Genomic DNA, 20,085 nt, shown 5'->3' on the forward strand with positions numbered 1-20,085 from the left:
GCCTGTGGTCTAGGACACATCCAGTAAACCTTCTGTCCTTCTGTCCATCACTGGGGGTCACATTTGCATCTTGGTCTGTTGCCTTTCCCAGGGTAACCTGCCTCCGTTGCTATATCTCTGACAGGTGTGTCCCCTAATAAAATCCTGTAACTTTAATCCCATGATGGCACTTGGAATGCAAAATCATTTTCATCTGCACACCAGTGACCTCTTACTTATTCCAATTTGTAAAATCCTTTTGTTTGTTCAACTTCTTCTACCTGCATTGGCTCCATTTTGCTAGTATTTGTATTATGCTTTTGAGATAGTCGATGTTTGTTGCTCTAAGTCACTAAATTTGGGGGTAGTTTGTTATACAGCAATGGATAACTAATTAAGCCCTCTTACGTTTCCGTTATTCTATAGAGGTTAAATACATCCGTTTTATTTCCTCCCATTTTGATAATATTAGCCATATATTGGGTTCCTAGTTTCTCTACGCCTGTTTTTTTCTTTATTTTCATTTCTTTTCTCCTTTATCCCTTCCCTTTCTTCTCACTTCTATCTCTCCCTCCCTCTCTTTCTTTTCTATTTCCATTTGCCCTCCCTCCCTCCTTCTCTTCCCCTTCCTTCTTTGCTTCCTTCACTCCTTTCTCCTTCTTTCTCTCCTTTCCTCCATTTTTTTTCTTTTTTATTATGACATATTCTGACATATAAAATAACTCTATGTGTTTGTACTATAAGGAAACATTTTCTGAATATATATGTTAAAAGTATAAAGCCATGGTATATAGGATACAAGTTAACAACAGGAAGTTATTAACAGAGTCTGAATAAGAATGCCTGCTATAGGCTAGGCATGGTGACTCATGCCTGTAATCCCAGCACTTTGGGAGGCCTAGGCGGGCGGATCACGAGGTCAGGAGATAGAGACCATCCTGGCTAACACGGTGAAACCCTGTCTTTACTAAAAATACACACACAAAAAAAATTAGCCAGGCGTGGTGGTGGGCGCCTGTAGCCCCAGCTACTCAAGAGGCTGAGGCGGGAGAATGGCGTGAACTCAGGAGGTGGAGCTTGCAGTGAACCGAGATTGTGCCACTGCACTCCAGCCTGGGCAACAGAGCAAGACTCCATCAAAAAAAAAAAATCTGCTATAATTCTGCAGCCAAGGCAGTTGCTATTAACTCTTAATTCCTTCAACTATGTTTTCAGAACACATCAACATCACATACTACACACTTATTGTAAAAGCTTAAGTTGGCACAATTACTTTGGAAATCATATTATCATTTATTTAGTATGGTTAAAGGCCATACAACATATCATCCAACCATCCCACTCCTAATCATACACTCTGGCGGCTTTCTCGCCTATGTGCCCAGGAGACATGCACACTAATGTTTATGGCGAAAACTGGAATCAGCCTCCTATACATCAATAGCAAAGTAGTGAAATTGTGGTATAACCATAAAATGTAAACCTTCAGCAGTAAAAATGAGTGAATAACAGCCTCCCACACCACAGATAACTCCTATACATAATGTGCATCATGAGAAAAGAAATGCAGTAGGAATTTCTGTACAGGAAGCTTAAAAACCAGTGAAACTAATATTTGGTTTGAGATTATATATACTTATTGTACAAATCTTTAAAGAAATACAAAGTAATAATAAAAACAAGACTCAGGATGGGGTCTCATTCTGGGGGATGTGATTGGGCAGCAGCCCAGGGTGGCTTTGCGGGTTCTGTGTCTTACGCCAGTGCTGGGAACCCAGGTAACTACTAGATTATAACTCCTTAAACAGTATTTTTCAAACTAAAATATACCTGTTTCTTAAAAAATGGAAGAAAAAAATATCAAAGTTCATTGCAAGGATCCTTAACAAGAACTACTTACATTGGAAGAAAACCACAGAGAATTGTAAGGAGCCACGTGACAGAGAGGCTCCTTACAGGATGCCATGACAATACCCTTGGCTAAAGGGCCATATGATCCTTGGCTCACAGGCATCTCTCTAGATTTTCAGGTATACAAGATTCAATCTGATGTGCAAGGTAATTCCATCTTGCAAAGGATTTGATTTGTTACATATTCCACACATACAACTGAATTAAACTTTTACAGAATTGGAAATGCACATCATTGATCAAAATAAATGAAACAATAAAAGAGTATAAAGGAACAACCAGTAATGGAATAGCAAATATGAATGGAAAACACAACAGGATTGCTCAAAAAAACTTGAAAGCACAAAATTGCAGTGCTATTTAGAATCATAGTGGTGTCCAAATCACTTCTATCATATCTGATTCAATACCAGAACAAAAGATGTTAAGTTTATTATGTAATGCCCACCAAATAGCTAGCTTTTGAAAAAAACTTGTTTCTCAATTTGAGCTAACCATTTCAGGCTACTGCATCAAACCAAAGTTATTGGCATCATGCTAAGCTAGATGTGTTGACTGAAGTATGAGATTCACACTTTTGCAAATGAAAAGCAATTTGATTAGGCAATGTTTTCCTAAGTGAAAGCAAGTTTATTAGAGAAGTAAAGAAACAAAAGAATGGCTACTCCATATAGCGGAGTTTTTGTTTTTTTTTTTTAAGTGTAGGCAAATGTTTAGTGAAGATGATATTTCAATAAGAAAATTGGTGCTTGGGACGTGCTTCCACTAAATTTGAGATATCTTAGACAAAACAAAGTCTTATTTTCAAGACATTATTTTTATCAGACTGAAGTCTTGGAACTATTTGATCTAGTTACTCTATGTTCTCAACTGTGTTAACTAATGGAAAACAACATTGTTATTAAAGGTATTCACAAGAAAAATTCAGAGATACTGTTGCATATCCTTTCTCTGTTTCAAACTGTTTTCTCCTAAGCACCCAAGGCTCTGTGATGTTTGAAACAGTTAATCATTAATTTTAAAAGATAAGCTTATCGTGGAATTAGAAAAAAAAACTATTTTAAAATTCATATGGATCCAATAAGAGCTCATATAGCAAAGAGAATACTAAGCAAAAAGAACAAAGCTGGAGGCAGCACACTACCCCACTTAAAAGTATACTATAAGGCTACAGTAAACAAAACAGCATGATACTGGTACAAAAACAGGCACATAGACCAATGGAACAGAATAGAGAATTCACAAAAAAAGTCCGCACATCTACAACCATTTGATCTTCAACAAACCTGACAAAAACAAGCAACGGGGAAAGGATTCTCTATTTAATAAATGATGATGGGAGAACTGGCTAGCCATATGCAGAAAATTGAAACTAGACCCCTTCCTTACACCTTACACAAAAATTAACTCAAGATAGATTAAAGACTTAAATGTAAAACACAAAACTATAAAAACCCTGAAACAAAATCTAGGCAATACCATTCAGGACACAGGCATGGGCAAAGATTTTATGATGAAATCGCCAAAAGCGTCTGCCACAAAAGCAAAAATTGGCAAATGGGATCTAATTAAACAAAAGAGCATCTGCACAGAAAAAGAAACTATCAGAGTGAACAGACACCCTACAGAATGGGAGAAAATTTTTGCAATCTATCTATCTTACAAAGGTCTAATATTCAGAATCTATAAAGAACTTAAGCAAATTTACATGAAAAAAACTTCATTAAAAAGTGAACAAAGGACATGAAGAGACATTTCACAAAATAAGACGTACATGTGGCCAAAAAAACATGAAAAAAAGCTCAACATCACTGATTACAGAAATGCAAATCAAAACCACAAATGAGATACCATCTAATGCCAGTCAGAATGGCAATTATTTAAAACTACATAAACACCAGATGCTGGCGGGGTTGTGGAGAAATAGGAAGGCTTTTACACTGTTGCTGGAAATGTAAATTGGTTCAACCATTGTGGAAGACAGTTTGGTGATTCCTCAAAGATTTAGAACCAGAAATACCATTTGACCCAGCAATCCCATTACAGGGTATACATCCAGAGGAAAATAAATCACTCTATTATAAAGATACATGCATGTGTATGCTTATTGCAGCACTATCCACAATAGCAAAGACATGGAATCAGCCCAAATGCCCATCAATGATGTACTGCATTAAGAAAATATGGTACATATACACCATGGAATATTATGCAGCCACAAAAAGGAATGAGATTCAGTCCTTTGCAGGAATATGGATGAAGCTGGAAGCCATCCTCAGCAAACTAACACAGGAACAGAAAGCCAAACACCACATGTTCTCACTTATAATTGGGAGCTGAGCAATGAGAACACGTGGACACAGGGAGAGGAACATCACACACTGGTGCCTGCTGGGGGAGGGCAGTGGTGGGAGGAGTATTAGGAAAAAATAGCTAATGCATGCCAGGGTTAATACATAGGTGATGGTTTGATAGGTGCAGCAAACCACCATGGCACACATTTACCTATGTAACAAACCTGCGCATCCTGCACACATAACCTGGAACTTAAAATTAAATTAAATTAAATTAAAAGACAAGCTAAAAGGGTTAATGAAAAATAATTAGATAAAAAATTTTGATTTTCTAAATCCTGAAACAAGAGTTTTAATTTTGCTTTTAATATATATTCAAATCCTTTAATACTGTTCCCTTCCAGAGATGCTGCTTAATTTCCTCTCTTGAGTGTGGCTTGGACTTAATGATGCATTTCTGATATGGTCTGGCTCTGAGTTCCCACCCAATTCTCATCTTGAATTGTCATGCAAATTGTAATCCCTATGTATGGGGGCAGGGACCTCCTGGGAGGTGATTGGATCACAGGTATGGTACCCCCATGCTGCTTTTATGATGCTGAGGGAATTCTCATGAGATCTGATGGTTTTATGAGGTATTTTTCCCCACTTCGATCTGCAATTCTCTCTCCTGCCACCATGTGAAGAAGGACGTGTTTGCCTCCACTTCTGCCATGATTGTAAGTTTCATGGGGCAGCCTTCTCAGCAATGCAGAACTATGAGTCAATTAAACCTCTTTCCTTTATAAATTACCCAGTCTCAGGTATTTCTTTATAGCAATGTGAGAACGGACTAATACAACTTCTAACTGGTAATGCTGACATAACAGTTTGTGACTCTGGGTGTAGAACATAAAACTCACTGCCCTCCCCCTTCTCTCTCAATGTCTCTGGGATCATGAGCTCTGGGGGAAGCCACCTGCTGTGCCATAAGCAGCCCTGAAGGAAGGTCCATGTGGCTGAGAACTGGGGCCTTCTGGGAACAGACAACAAGGAACTAGGGCTTTTCCAACAGCCATGTGACCCATCCATGTTTCATGTGAATCCTCAGTCCCAGTGAAGCACTCAGATGATGCAGGCCTAGGCTGACAACTGGACTGCAACCTTGTGAGAGGCCCTGAGCAAGAAGCACTCAGGGAAAACTCTCCTAGATTCCTGACCATTGGAACCTGCGGGAGATGATGAATATTTGCTATTTTGAGCTGCTAAGTTTTACACAATTTGTTATGCAATAGTAAATAACTAATACATTTTCACAAAAGAGGATGTAGTATTACACGTTAATTTGCATTTGCTCTAAATTTATCATTATTATTAATATTATTGTTATTGAGACAGGGTCTCGCTCTGTCACCCAGGCTGAAGTGCAGTGGCATGATCACCATGCACTGCAGTGTCGACTTCCTGGGCTCAAGGGACCCTCTTATCTCAGCGTCCTGAGTAACTGGGACTACAGGCATGAAGCACCACGCCTGGCTAATTTTCTAAATTTTTTTGTAGAGATGGGGGTTTCTCCATGTTGCCCAGGCTGATCTTCAACTTCTGGAGTCAACAAATCTGCCTTCCTCTGCCTTCCACGGTGCTAGAATCACAGGCGTGAGCCACCACACCTGGCCTAAATTAATTATAAGACATTACACATGTAACTTAGTTTTAAAAGGTAAGGAGAATGTCCATGGCTGAACAGGATGCATTTTATTACCATTCACAATGATCACTTTACTTGAACTTCAATTTCCAACTGTGTCCAAATTAAACACAAAAGGAAGATCCAACCCTTGCCGGGCTGATTCTATGATGGCCCCCAACAGTCACCTCCCGGTCATTCACTTTCCCCCAGTTATTCAAGCAACTCTAGTGTAGATGCTGCTGTGAAGGGATTTAGCAGATATAACTAAGGGCCTCAATTAGTTGACTTTAGGCTGGGTTTATCCTGCTTTGACGGTCCTAATTAGGTGAGTCCTTGAAAGGTCTGTATTCTTCCTGAGCATAGAGATTTGCAGTGTGAGAGGGATTCAGCATGAGGGGTTTCCTCTACCGTGGGCTTTGAAAATGAAGAGGCTGTGTAGGAAAGAACACTGTTAGGCACCAGGAATTGAGCACAGCCCTGCCTATTCTCTGTATTGACAGCCAGCAAGGAACAGAAACCTCAGTCTTACAACTGCCAGAAACTTCATTCTGCCACCTCTGTATAAGCCTGAAGGAGGATTCAAAATGAAAACACAGCTTTTGGAAGCCCAGAACAGGGATTCTATCCACATCTTGCCCAGATTTCTGACCAAGGAAGTATAAGCAGGTAAATGGGTGTTGTTTTGCCAGTCGTGGTAGTGCACGAATGAATTGATGAATTGATATGCACACTAATTACATAAAATAAAATCTTTCTTAACTTTTTCAGTATTTTACATTTTATAATTTTCTGTGATGCAATTTAATACACTCATATTTCATTCATTCAGTCAAGAAAAATTAATTTAATCCCTACAATGAACCAGGTGTGCCCTCATATGCTCACGTGCCTGACATTCCAGAAGCTTCACAAGACCAAGGTGGAGCCACTGGAATGTTTTAGGTGGAGAAATGACACACTCTGACTCATAGTAGCAGGACCACTGTGCAGAGAACAGTCACGTAGCAGGTAATGGGACAGTGCTAGTGCCACAAATAAGGAGTGACAAGGTGGTGGGGACTAAGGGGAGAGGAGGGCCTGAGGGATGAGAGGGATGGAGGGAAGGGCTGGAGATGCAGGAGGTGAGGAAATGGAGCAGAGGGAAAGAATTCAAAAGCAGCAGAACTCAGGTTTAAACACATTGTTTTATATATTTTAATGCATCAATCTACAGAGCCTTGCAGGGTGATCTTTGCAGTTGGCCTTTAATACCTTATGTGGGTCTGCCTAAAAACTAATTTTTTTAATGTTAATCAGGTTTAAAAAATACTAAGTATTCCTATAAAATATACACAACACTTAGAAGTGGATACTTCCTAAAAACAGGCAGTGCATGAGCACTGGTGAGGGGCATTGTGACTGCATTGAGTGTTTGCCACTGTGAGGTGAATAAAGTCTGTACTGGCTCCTGGTTACAACATATAGTAACACAGTGGCTACCTTGTATTAGGAGATGTCCTGGACTCACACAGAAACTCAGGGCTATGGAATGAAGGTAAATTTAAAATACTACAAGCGGGAGTCACAGATTCATTGTCTGGGAAAGTGAAACTTAGGAGCTTTGTGATTCCTGTTGTAATACTTTTAGACACATTTATATGTCAAGGGACCAAAGTCACATTTTTGGCCGATTAGATTCCTGATCATTAGGAGTTACCAAGATTCTGCTACCCACTGTAGTTAATAAACAAAAAGCAAACTGGTCTCTATTCTATCTCATGCACTCAGGCACAACTTTTCCAGATTTAAAAAACAAACAAACAACAACAACAAAAAACCCTGTCTCTACACCTCCATTCCCAGGGCAAGCTCACTCTCTGGCAACAAGCTCCCTGGGGTGATTTTTCTTCCAGAAGAGTCCACGGGGACAGGTAAGGAGTAGGAGGCAGGGAGTCCAGTTCTGGGACGGGGATTCCGTGATGCAAAGTGAAGAGAGAGGGACGGGGCCCATTCCGAGGGTTTCTCCCTGGTTTCTCAGACAGCTCCTGGGCCAAGACTCAGGGAAACATTGAGACAGAGCGCTTGGCACAGAAGTAGCGGGGTCAGGGCGAGGTCCCAGGGCCTCAGGCGTGACTCTCAGGATCTCAGGCCCCAAAGGCGGTGTATGGACTGGGGAGGCCCAGCGCTGGGGATTCCCCATCTCCGCAGGGTTTCTCTTCTCCCTCTCCCAACCTGTGTCGGGTCCTTCTTCCTGGATACTCACCGGGCTGCCCCAGTTCTCACTCCCATTGAGTGTCGGGTTTCTAGAGAAGCCAATCAATGTAGCCGCGGTCCCGGTTCTAAAGTTCCCACGCACCCACCGGGACTCCGATTCTCCCCAGTCGCCGAGGATGGTGTCATGGCGCCCCGAACCCTGCTTCTGCTGCTCTCGGGGGCCCTGGTCCTGACCCAGACCTGGGCAGGTGAGTGCGGGGTCGGGAGGGAAACGGCCTCTGTGGGGAGTAGCTAGGGGCCTGCCCGGCGGGGGCGCAGGAACCCGGTTGCGGTGCCGGGAGGAGGGTCGGGAGGGTCTCAGCCCCCTCCTTGCTCCCAGGCTTCCACTCCTTGAGGTATTTCCACACCACCATGTCCCGGCCCGGCCACGCGGATCCCCGCTTCCTCTCCGTGGGCGACGTGGACGACACGCAGTGCGTGCGGCTCGACAGCGACGCCACGAGTCCCAGGATGGAGCCGCGGGCGCCGTGGATGGAGCAGGAGGGGCCGGAATATTGGGAAGAGGAGACAGGGACCGCCAAGGCCAAAGCACAGTTTTACCGAGTGAACCTGCGGACCCTGAGCGGCTACTACAACCAGAGTGAGGCCTGTGAGTGACACCGGCCGGGAGATCACTACCCCTCCACATCCCCCACGGACCGCCCGGGTCTCCCCGAGTCTCTGGGTCCGAGATCCACGCCGAGGCAGCGGGACCTGGAGACCCTTGACCCGGGAGAGGCCCAGGAGCCGTTACCCGGTTTCATTTTCAGCCAAAATCCCCGCAAGTTGGTCCTGGCGGGGGCGGGGCTCGGTGGGCGGGGCTGGCCGCGGGGGCGGGGCCAGGGTCTCACACCATCTAGAGGATGTCTGTCTGCGACGTGGGGTCGGACGGGCGCCTACTCCGCGGGTATCACCAGCTCGCTTACGATGGCAAGGATTACATCGTCCTGAACGAGGACCTGTGCTCCTTGACAGCCGCAGACACGGCGGCTCAGATCACCCAGCTTAAGTGGGAGGCGGCCCGGGGGGTGGAGGTTCATCCTCACAGGGATAGGCACCTATTAGATGTGGTGTGGTTTTCCTCTCTACTCTTAGACCCTCAGCCAGTATCACTATTGGCATTCCTGAGCCACTGGCTCAGAATTTCAGTACATTACCTGCCCGCGGGACACACCTCAGAGGGAAGGGGATGAAGCGTGGGCCATGACCATGGCATCCCCTGGTCTTATCACCACCTGCACCTCCCAGGGGCTGCCAGCCACACAGAGTCATGGACAGGTCTCTACAGACACAACTTAGTGCCAGCTTGGATGAAACCCTCTGAGGAATGGCTGCCATCTTTCAGGATGTGGTGCATGTATTGAATCAAAGGTGTCTCTATAGTGCTGTGTTCACAGAAGGAAAGAATATGTGGGTCCAAAAACCAAGAAGTAGAAGCAGGTGTGGCTCCATATCTAAACCCTTATATTCACCTTCAGGGTGATTTTGCACTTCTCATCTCCAATATCTGGGCTCTGTAGGGGAGGAGGTCCTGGTTTCCCAAAGGGGACACCCTGGCAAGGAGACATTTAAATGAGAGTCCATGGAACTACACATTATGGCTGCCCCCAGGGATGTTTGAATAGTATGTGTCCAGACACAAGCAGGTGAGAAGAGGAGGAGGCAGGGCTGCTATCACACAAGGAGGGCAGGAGATGTGTGTGTGGAAATAAGAGATCCACTTGGAGACCTTATGGTTCCCCTTGTCCTGTTGTAAGTGTGAGCAGAATCATCCAGCAACCCAGCCTGAGAGGGTTTCATATTCAAGAGCCCAGAACCCTCAGGAAGGAAGGATTGAGTGATACTCATAGGTAATGTCCCAAGGCTGTGCGCCTGTGCTCTGACATCCTCAGCAGGATTGGTGCAAAGCCCTGCTTCCCATGGGCTGTTCCCAGCCAGTGACTGGTCACAGCAGGCGTTAAGGCAAGCCATTCCTGGGAGACACGGGACTCCTCTGATGGCCAACTGTAGCTGGAAGACTCCTCCACGGCCTTGCTCAACTCTCCTTAGATTGCCTGTGCTCTAGGATGCGTCGAACAAACTTTCTCTCCTTCTGTCCAGCACTTGGGGTCACACTTGCATCGTGGTCTGCTGCCTTTTCCAGGGATTTCTGGCTCACTTCCCATATTCCCTTAGGGGTGTGTCCCCTCATAAGATGTCGCAGACTTTAAGCTCATCTTGGCATCTGCTCCTTGAAGGACTTGGACTAAAAATTATTTCCATCTGCATATCAATAACTCTTACTTATTCCAACCTGTAAAATCCTTCTCTTTATCCAACTTCTGCCACCCCCACAGAATCTATTTTACTTGTGTTTGTAGTATCTCTTTGAGTTAACAGATATTTGTTCTATTAAGCTACTAAATTTTGAGGTAGTTTGTGACACAGCACTAGATAACTATTAAGGCTTTCTTAAGTTTCCATTATTCCATGGATATTCTCTACATATCTTTTAATCCCTTGCATTTTAATAACATTAGCTATACTTGCTGTTTCCAACCCTTTCCTCCTATTCTTTTTGAACATTTTTAAATTTTGTCTTTCTCTGTCCTTCCTTCCTTCTTTCCTCCTTTCCTCCCTCAGAGCTTTCTCCCTCCCTCCATTTTTTTCATAAACTCCAAGTGTTTAGGCCAAAAGGAAGCATTATTTGAACTTTATGCTAAAAGTATAATGCCGTAATTTATAATATAAAAGTAAAGAAAAGGAAGTTGTTAATGGAATATGAAAAAATCCCTAGGGTGATTCTATAGCCAAGACAGTACCTTTTAACATTTAATTTCTGCCTCCAACTGAATGTTTTCAGAACACATGAGCAACGTGAGCTCTTTCCCATTCTTGGTACAAGCACTTGAGAAATCAAATTAGCCTTATCTAGTATGATTAAGGTCCATACATCATATAATCCCACCATCTGCCTCCTGATCATACACCCTGGGGACATTCTTGGCTATGTGTCCAGGAGACATGTACACCAATGTTTATGGCAAAAACTGGAAACAATCACATATACATCAATGGGAATTAACAAAATTGTCGTATAATAATAAAAAGTAAAACTTTAGCAGCAACAGTGAATGAACAGCACCCTCCCACATCAGAGATAACTCTCCTACACATAACATGCATCAGCATCACAGAAGAATGCACATTGTGTGAGTTCTCTGTACAGAGAAGTTAAAAAAAGCAGGTCAAACTGTGATTTGGATATATATATACTTATTGTAAAAATCTTTAGAGACAATGAAAAGGAATAGTAAATACAAGACTCAAGATAGAAGTTCCTTTTGGGGAACAGAATTGGACAACAGCTGAGGGTGGCTTCATAGGTTTTGTTTTTTATGCCAGGAGGGGATGTCCAGGTAGTTAAGTTACTTGATCATAAATCTTTATTTATTTATTTATTTATTTATTTATTTTCGAGATGGAGTCTCCCTCTTGTTGCCCAGGCTGGAGTGCAGTGGCGTGATCTCAGTTCACTGCAACCTCCGCCTCCCAGGTTCAAGCAATTCTCCTACCTCAGCCTCCTGAGTATCTGGAATTATAGGCATCCACCACGACACCCAGGTGATTTTTGTATTTTTAGTAGAGACGGGGTTTCACCATATTGTCCAGGTTGGTCTCAAACTCCTGACCTCAGGTGATCCACCAACTTCGGCCTTCCAAAGTGCTGGGATTACAGACATGAGCCACCATTTCTGGCCCACAAATCTTTAAAGTGTCATTTTTCAAAATGCACCTTGTGTGCCATTCCTGACTGATTATTTGAAATGAAAGAGAAAAGAAAATACCAAAGTTCATCTCAAGGATCCTTAGCAATAACTACACACGTTAAAACAAAGCCACAGCCAATTGTAAAGAGTCATGTGACAGAGAGGACCAGGATCTCATGAAAAACAGCCTTGGCTAGAAAGAGGTCATTTGATCCTGGGCTAATTGGCAACTCTCTACATTGTCTGGCATACAATGTTCAATCTGATGTGCAAGGCAATTGTATCTTGCAAAGAATTTGAGAATTTGATATGTTGCTCACATTTTACCACACATACAAGTGGATTAAACTTTTACACAGTAAAAAAAATAAAAGCATTGTTGAGCAAAATAAATTAAATGAAAAGACATAAAGGAATAACTAGTGATGAAATAGCAATAAGAATGGAAAACATGAAAGAGATGCTTGTACAGCAATGATAGCAGCACGAAAGAACAGTGTTTTTCAGAATCATACTGGAGTCCAAATCACTTCTACCACATCTAATTAAAAAACACAGTGAAAGATGTTAAACTTTCATAGGATGCCCACTGAATAGCCAGTTACTGAAAAATCTTGTTCCTAGATTGGAGTAAACAATTTCTGCCTACCCTAGCCAAACAAATTATTGTCATGATGCTAAGCTAGTGTATAGACAGAGGTGTGAGATTCACATTTTTCTAACTGCAAAGCACCCTGATTAGGCAAATATTTTCGTAGATGCTTGAGTAAGAAAATTGGCATTTTGGGCATTCTTAAACCAAATTAGAAACTTCTGAAGAAAAACAAACATAGTTATGATTGTAAAGGCATTATTGTATGGCACCAAAGTCTTGGGACACTTTAATTTAGCTACTGTATTTTCTCAACTCTGTTGCAACTTATCAAAGAGAACATTAATATTAAAGGCATTTACAAAAAAAATCTGAGATATTGTTGTATCTTCTTTCTCTGTCTCAAATATTTAATCAACTTTACAGAAGAGAATTTTAAAGTATTAAAAAAAGTCAGATACAAGAAGTATTTGATTTACAAAACCCGGAAACAATAATGTTAATTTTGCTTTTAACATGTTTATAAATTCTTTGATACTCCTCCTTTCCAGAAGTGCAGCTTCATTCCCTCCCTGTTCGTGTGGCCTGGACTTAATGACTCACTTCTAATTGATAGAGTAATGCTGACATAATAGTTTGTGATTCTGGGTGTAGAACATAAGACTCACTGAAGTTTCTACTTTGGTTCTTTCTTTCTCTGGAATCATGAGCCCTGGGGGAAGCTGGCTGTTGTGTCATAAGGAGGCCTGTGGTCCATGTGACTAGGAAGTGAGTCCTCCTGGGACCAGACAATAAGAAGCTAAAGCCTCTTCCAAAAGCCACGTGAGAGATTCTTGTGTCTTGTGAATCCCTGGCCCCATTTGAGCCCTCAGATGATTCAGCCCTGGAAGACAACTAGACTGCAACGTTGTGAGAGGCCCTGAGCCAGAAGCATTCAGAGAAACTTCTCCTGGATTCCTGACCATGGATAACTGTGGGAGATGATAAATATTTGTTGATTTGAGCTGCTAAGTTGTAGGTGACTTGTTATGCAGCAGTAGATAACTAATACAGCTTCACAAGAGAGGATGAATCACTGAACTTTTTCATTTGCTCTAAATTCATTATAAGATATTAAACATGTCATTTGCTTTTCATATTTAATAAAAATTTCCATGGCTATATAAGATATATTTTATTATCATTAACAATGATCTATTTTTTGATCTTCAACTTGTATGTTCTATTTAAACACGAAAGGAAGATCCAGGCTATGCTAGGCTGATTCTATGATGACACCCCAATAACCACCCTTGGTTACTCAGGTTACCCCAGTTACTCAGTTGACACTAAAGCAGGTGCTGCTGTGAAGAGGTTTTGCAGATATATTTAAAGTCCCCAGTCAGTTGACTTTAAGATGAGGATTATCCTGCTTAGACGGTCCTAATCAGGTAAGCTGTGAAAAGGACTGGGTTCTTCCTGAGAATAGAGACTCACAGTGTGAGAGGGATTCAGCGTGAGGGGCTTCCTCCACTTTGGGCTTTGAAAACGGAGGGATCATGGGGAAAGAACACTGGTGGCCAATAGGAATTAGAAGCCCTCCCCACTGTCTACTCTGATAGCCCGAAGGAAACAGGGACCTTAATCCTACAATTGCCAGAAACCGAATTCTGCCAACAAACTCTACATAAGCTTGGGGGAGAACCCCAATCTTAAGATGAGGATACAGCTTTGCGAAACTCTGAACAAAGAGTCTATCACATTAGGCCTGGATTTCTGATGAAGGAAATGTAGACAAATAAATGGTGCTGTTTTCAGCCACTAAGTTTGTGGTAATTGGTTATGTACTACCAGGAAATAAATAAACAGATTCAAAGGATAAGTATATGACATTTTCTCCACCGGAATGAATTCATGAACTGATATGCATAGTAGTTGCATAAAACCAAATATTTCCTAACTTGCTTTGCATTTTCCATTTCATGATTTTTGTGCGATACAATTTTGAACACAATTATATTTCATTCATTCATTCAACAAAAATTAACTTAGTGCCTACTATGTGGCACATATACTTTTATTTTCTGTAGACACAACTTTGATCAAAACAACCCAAAGCCCCTGTGCTTGTGCCTTCCATTCTAGAGGCTTCTTGAGAGTAAGATGGAGCCATTAGAGGCTTTTAAGTGAAGAAATGACACAATCTGACTCACATTAGCAGGATTGCTGACCTTTGTGGGGAGAACAGTCATGGGCAGCAGGCGAGGGACAGAGCTAGGGACACAATTCAGTAGTGACAGAGTAGTAGAGACTAAGGGGAGAGGAGGGCCTGAAGGATGACAGGAACAGAGAGAAGGGCTGGAGAAGTAGGAGGTGAGGTAAAGGAACAGAGAGAAAGAATTCTAAAGCGATGGAATTCTCAGACTTAAATACAGTGTTTTATAGATTTTTAATGCATTTATCCGCAAAGCCTGGCACAGTGTTACTTGCACCTTGGTCTTTAATGCATTCTGTGGGGCTGTCTAAAACCTAATTGCCTCTCTAAGATAAAAAGGTTAAAAAAGGCCGGGCGCGGTGGCTCACGCCTGTAATCCCAGCACTTTGGGAGGCCGAGGCGCGTGGATCACAAGGTCAGGAGATCGAGACCATCCTGGCTAACATGGTGAAACCCCGTCTCTACTAAAAAATTACAAAAAAATTAGCCAGGCGTGGTGGCGGTCGCCTGTAGTCCCAGCTACTTGGGAGGCTGAGGCAGGAGAATGGCGTGAACCCGGGAGGCGGTGCTTGCAGTGAGCGAGATTGCACCACTGCACTCCAGCCTGGGCAACAGAGCGAGACTCCGTCTCAAAAAAAAAAAAGGTTAAAAAGAATACCAAATGTCTCAATAAAATATACACATAGCTTAGATGTGAATAATTCATAATAATAGGCAAGTGCATGGGCCGGCCATTATAGCTCATGCCTGTAATACCAGCATTTTGGGAGGCTGAGGCGGGAGGATTGCTTGAGCCCAGGAGTTCAAGACCAGCCAGAGCAACGTAGGGAGACCTCATCTCTACAAATATTATTTTTAGAAAAATTAGCCAGGAGTGGTGGCACAAGCCTGTGGTGCCAGCTACTTGGGAGGCTGAGGGAGGAGCATTGATCACATGAGCCAAGGAGGTCGAGGCTTCAGTGAGTCATGAGCGTGCCACTGCACTTCAGCCAGGGTAACAGAGTGACACCCTGTCTGTAAATAAATAAAAAATAAAAAAATTAATAATAAAGGGAGTGCATGAGCACTGGCGAAGGGCACTTTGGCTGCATTAAGCACTTGCAATTCCGAGGTAATTAAATTCTGTACAGGCTCCTGGTTGCAATATACGGTAATACATTGTGCTTTGTATTGAGATGTCCTGGACTCGCACACACAAACTCAGGGCTATGAAATAAAGATACTGTAAAAATACAACAGACCAGAGTCACAGATACACAGTCTGGGAAAGTAAAACTTAACTTTGTGAGTCTAATTGCAATGGGTTTAGACATATTTATATATAATGGGGCCAAAAATCACCTCTTTTACAAATTAGATTCGTGACCATTCAGGGGCTACCAAGATTGTGCTACCCACTGTAGCACAATCGGAGACCCACCCCGAGGCTGCGGGACTCGTGGAGACCCTCGACACAAGAACCCCAGGTGCCTATACCCGATTCCATTTTCAGTTCAGGCCCAAATCCCCGGGGGATTGGTCGGGGCAGAAGAGGAGCTCAGTGGCTGAGGCTCAGTGGCTGAGGCTGACCGTGGGCTTGGGGACAGGGTCTCCCACCTCCAGTGGATACACAGCTGCGACCTGGACCCGGACCGGAGCCTCTTCGCGCGGGGATGAACATACCCTACGATGGCGCCAGTTACCTCGTCCTAAACCAGGAACTGCGCTCTTGGACCGCAGCGGACAAGGCGGCTCAGATGTTTTGGAGGAGGAACATGCAGAGCTGCTCAAAACCTACCTGCCCGGAAGGTGGGCGGAGTGGCTCAGCAAAGGCCTTAAGAATGAGAAGGAGAGGCTGCAATGCGCAGGTACCAGAGGCCACGGGGCGCCTCCCTGATCTCCTGCAGATATCCCTGAGCCACCTTCCAAAAGAAGGGGAGGAAAATGGGACCAACGCTAAAATATCCCTCTCCCTCTTGTCCTGAGGCAGAAGAGTCCTCCTGGGTTTATAAATCCTATACCAGAGAGTGACTGAGGGCCCGCCCTGCGCTCTGGGACAATTAACGGATGAAGTCTCTGCGGGAAAGGAGGGGAAGACAATCCCTGGAATACTGATACGCGGTCCCCTTTGACCCCCCAGCAGCCTTGGGCACCAGGAATTTTCCTCTCAGGCCTTGTTCTCTGCCTCATACTCAATGTGTGGGGGGGTCTGATTCCAGCTCTTCTGAGTCCCTCGGCCTCCACTCAGGTCAGGACCAGAAATCTCTGTTTCCGCCTCAGACACTAGAACTTTCCAAGGAATAAGAGATTATCCCAGGTGCTTGTGTCCAGAATGCTGTCTGGGTTCTGTGCTCCCTTCCCCACCCCAGGTGTCCCGTCCATTCTCAGGATGGTCACATGGGTGCTGTGTCTCATGAGGAATGCAAAGTGCCTGAATTTTCTACCTCTTGCCCTCAGATCCCCTAAAGGCACAGGTAACCCACCACCCCATCTCCAACCATGAGGCCGTGCTGAGGTGCTGGGCCCTGGGCTTCTACCCTCTGGAGATCACACTGACCCAGGAGTGGGATGGGGAGGACCAAATTCAGGATGCAGAGTTTGTGGGGACCAGACTTGCACGGTACAGAACCTTCCAGAAGTGGGCAGCTGCAGTGGTGTCTTCTGGAGAGAAGCAGAGGTACACATGCCATGTGCAGCACGAGGGGTTGCCTGAGCCCCTCACACTAAGATGGGGTAAGGAGACGAATGAGGGGTCATGTCTCTTCTCAGGCAAAGCAGAAGTCCTTCTGGAGCCTTTAAGCAGGGTCAGGGCTGAGGCCTGGGGGTCAGGGCCCCTCACGTTCACCTCCTTTCTTAGAGCTGTCTTCCCAGCCCATCATCCCCGTTGTGGGCATCATTGCTGGCCTGGTTCTTCTAGTTGCTGTATTCACTGTAGCTGTGGTCGCTGCTGTGATGTGGAGGAATAAGATCCCAGGTAGGAAAGGGGTGAGCTCTGAGTTTCCTTCTCCCATTGGTGGATTTCAAGCCCCAGGTAGGAGTTGGCTCATATCTTGCCTAGTTGTGAGGCATCATCTCCACGCACATTTACCCTGTTCAGAGGCCCTGTCTATCAACACTTACTCTTTTGTAAAGCACCTGTGAAAATGAAGGACAAATTTATCACCTTGATTGTAGTCATGGGAACCTGACTCCCAGCAGTCACAGGTCAGGGGAAGGTCCCTGCTGAGGACAGACCTCAGGAGGACAATTGGTCCAGCTTCAACACATCCTCTTCCCTCGGTTTTTCTGATCCTGACCTGGGTCTGCAGTCACAGTTCCGGAAACTCCTCTAGGATCTCATGCCCTGCCTCCTCCCTGGCCTCTCACAGTTTGTTTTCTTTCCACAGATGGAAAAGGAGGCAGCTATGCTCAGGCTTCATGTAAGTGTGGTAGGGGTGGGAAGAGTGATCCCTGAGATCCTTGGGATAGTGTAGACAGGAGCCCATGGGGGAGCTCAGCCACCCCAAAATTCCTCCTTTAGTCACATCACCTGTGGGCTCTGACCAGATTTTGTTTTTGTTCCACCCCAAACAGGAACAGTACCCAGGGCTCTGATGTGTCTCTCAAGGCTTGTAAAAGTGACACCTTAGAGGGCCTGAAGTGAAAGAGGAGTTGGGCAGAGGGGACACAACTAGGCTCTGGAGATTCTTTGATTTGGAATTTTTCAAGTTGTGGTGGGCTGTTCAGTGTCACCACTTACTGTGACTGACCTGGATTAGTTCATGACTATGTTTTTTCTAAGATTGCCTTGTGAGGGACTGAGATGCAAGATTTGTTCATGCCTCCTCTTTGTGACATTAAGGGCCTCTGGCTTCTCTTTCTGCCAAAGCGTCTGAATGTGTCTATGTTTACGGTAACAGGTAAGAAATGGGAGACCAGCCCATCCTCATGTCCACCATGACCTCTGATATTGTTTGGATCTGTGTCCCCACCCAAATCTCATGTTCAATTGTAATCCCTAATTTTGGAGGTGGTGCCTGGTGGCAGGTGATCGGCTCATGAGGATGGATCCTTCATGAACGGTTTAGAACCATCTCTTTGGTGCTATTCTTGTGATAATTCTCACAAGATCTGGTGTTTAAAAATCTGTGTCACCTCCCTGCTCTCTCTCCCTCCTGCTCCAGGCATGTAAGTAATATCTGCTTCCCCTTAACCTTCCAGCATAATTGAAAGTTCCCTGAGGCCCTCTCATAAGATAAGCAGATGCCAGAATCATACTTTCTGTATAGCCTGCAGAACCATGACCCAATTTAAACCTCTTTTCTGTTTTTGTTTTGTTTTTGTTTTTTGAAGGAAAATTTGTATTATTTTAATTATTTTTACATACAGAAAACTCAACAGTGTACATTTCACCCAATTTAGTGGCATGTTCTTTACCCTTTGCCTTTTTGAGCTTGGCAATGCAAACCACATACTTGAGACCCAGGACACTGTCTCCCCAGTGACGGCGGATCTCATCGTATCTGTCATTGTAATTGGTCCTGAGAACTTCCACCAGCTTAGCCAAAGCACCTTTGTCTTCCGAGTTAACCTGTGTGAAGGTGACAGTGGTGCAGGTCTTCCTATGGACTAGATGTCCCAGTCTTGCCTTCCCTTTGATAATGCAGTAAGGGACCCCATTTTATGACACAGGACAGGCAAGAAGACAACCAGCTTGATGGGATCTACATCATGTGCAATCACCACCAGCTGAGCTTTCTTGTTCTTCACCAAGGTGGTGATGGTGTTAACTCCTGCTCGAAGGACAGGTGGTCTCTTAGTGGGGAATGTCCCCTTTGCCAGCAGCTTTCTTCTTGGCCCGGGCCAACAGCCTCTGCTTCTTCTCTTGGTTTGTCTCTGGTCTGTATTGTGGGCCAGCTTAAGCAGCAGAGTAGCTGTTTGGCTGTCTGGTGCCTGGGTGAACTGGTTAATCGCAGGAGGCACTTTCAGCCACTTATAGAGGATGGTTCTCTGCTGCTGCAACCTGATATAGCAGGGCCATTTCACAAAGTGGGTGAGGTCTCTTTTGGGCTGGATATCCTGTCCAATGCCAAAATTCTTAGGCCTTTTCTCAAACAAGGGATTTACCACTTTCTTGGCCTCCTGCTTCTTCACGACAGCAGGGGCTGGAGCCACCTTCTTCTCCTTGGCCTTCTTTCCTTTTGGCATCTTGGATGGTGGGAGGGGAAAGAAAGAAACCTATTTTCTTTATAAATTACCCAGTCTCAGGTATTTCTTTATAAAAGTGTGAGAATGAACTAATTCAGAAAATTGGTACCAGGAGTTGGGTATTACTATAAAAATTGTTGAAAATGTGGAAACGGCTTTGGAACTGGGTAACAGGCAGAGGTTGGAAGAGTTTGGAGAGTTCAGAAGACAAGAAAATGGGGGAAAATTTGCAACTTCCTAGAGATTTGTTAAGCTGTTGTGACCAAAATGCTGATAGTGATATGGACAATAGAGTCCAG

At 44.1% G+C, this 20,085-nt stretch overlaps 1 protein-coding gene and 1 pseudogene across 1 annotated transcript; one reads left to right on the top strand and one right to left on the bottom strand.

Annotated features, from left to right (window-relative positions):
* The first annotated feature begins 7,912 nt into the window (after positions 1-7,912).
* LOC471948 (HLA class I histocompatibility antigen, A alpha chain) lies at positions 7,913-18,249 on the top strand. Its single transcript, XM_063812288.1, is given in 8 exon segments — positions 7,913-8,294; positions 8,426-8,695; positions 8,929-9,119; positions 16,368-16,467; positions 17,057-17,332; positions 17,457-17,573; positions 17,986-18,022; positions 18,173-18,249. Coding segments are annotated over 8 exon segments (1,359 nt in total). The 5' UTR covers positions 7,913-7,996; the 3' UTR covers positions 18,243-18,249.
* Positions 17,339-19,786, bottom strand: LOC471950 (large ribosomal subunit protein eL8-like; annotated as a pseudogene).
* Positions 19,787-20,085: the final 299 nt, after the last annotated feature.

The sequence above is a fragment of the Pan troglodytes genome, chromosome 5 (genome assembly GCF_028858775.2).
Source record: "Pan troglodytes isolate AG18354 chromosome 5, NHGRI_mPanTro3-v2.0_pri, whole genome shotgun sequence".
Taxonomy (NCBI): domain Eukaryota; kingdom Metazoa; phylum Chordata; class Mammalia; order Primates; family Hominidae; genus Pan; species Pan troglodytes.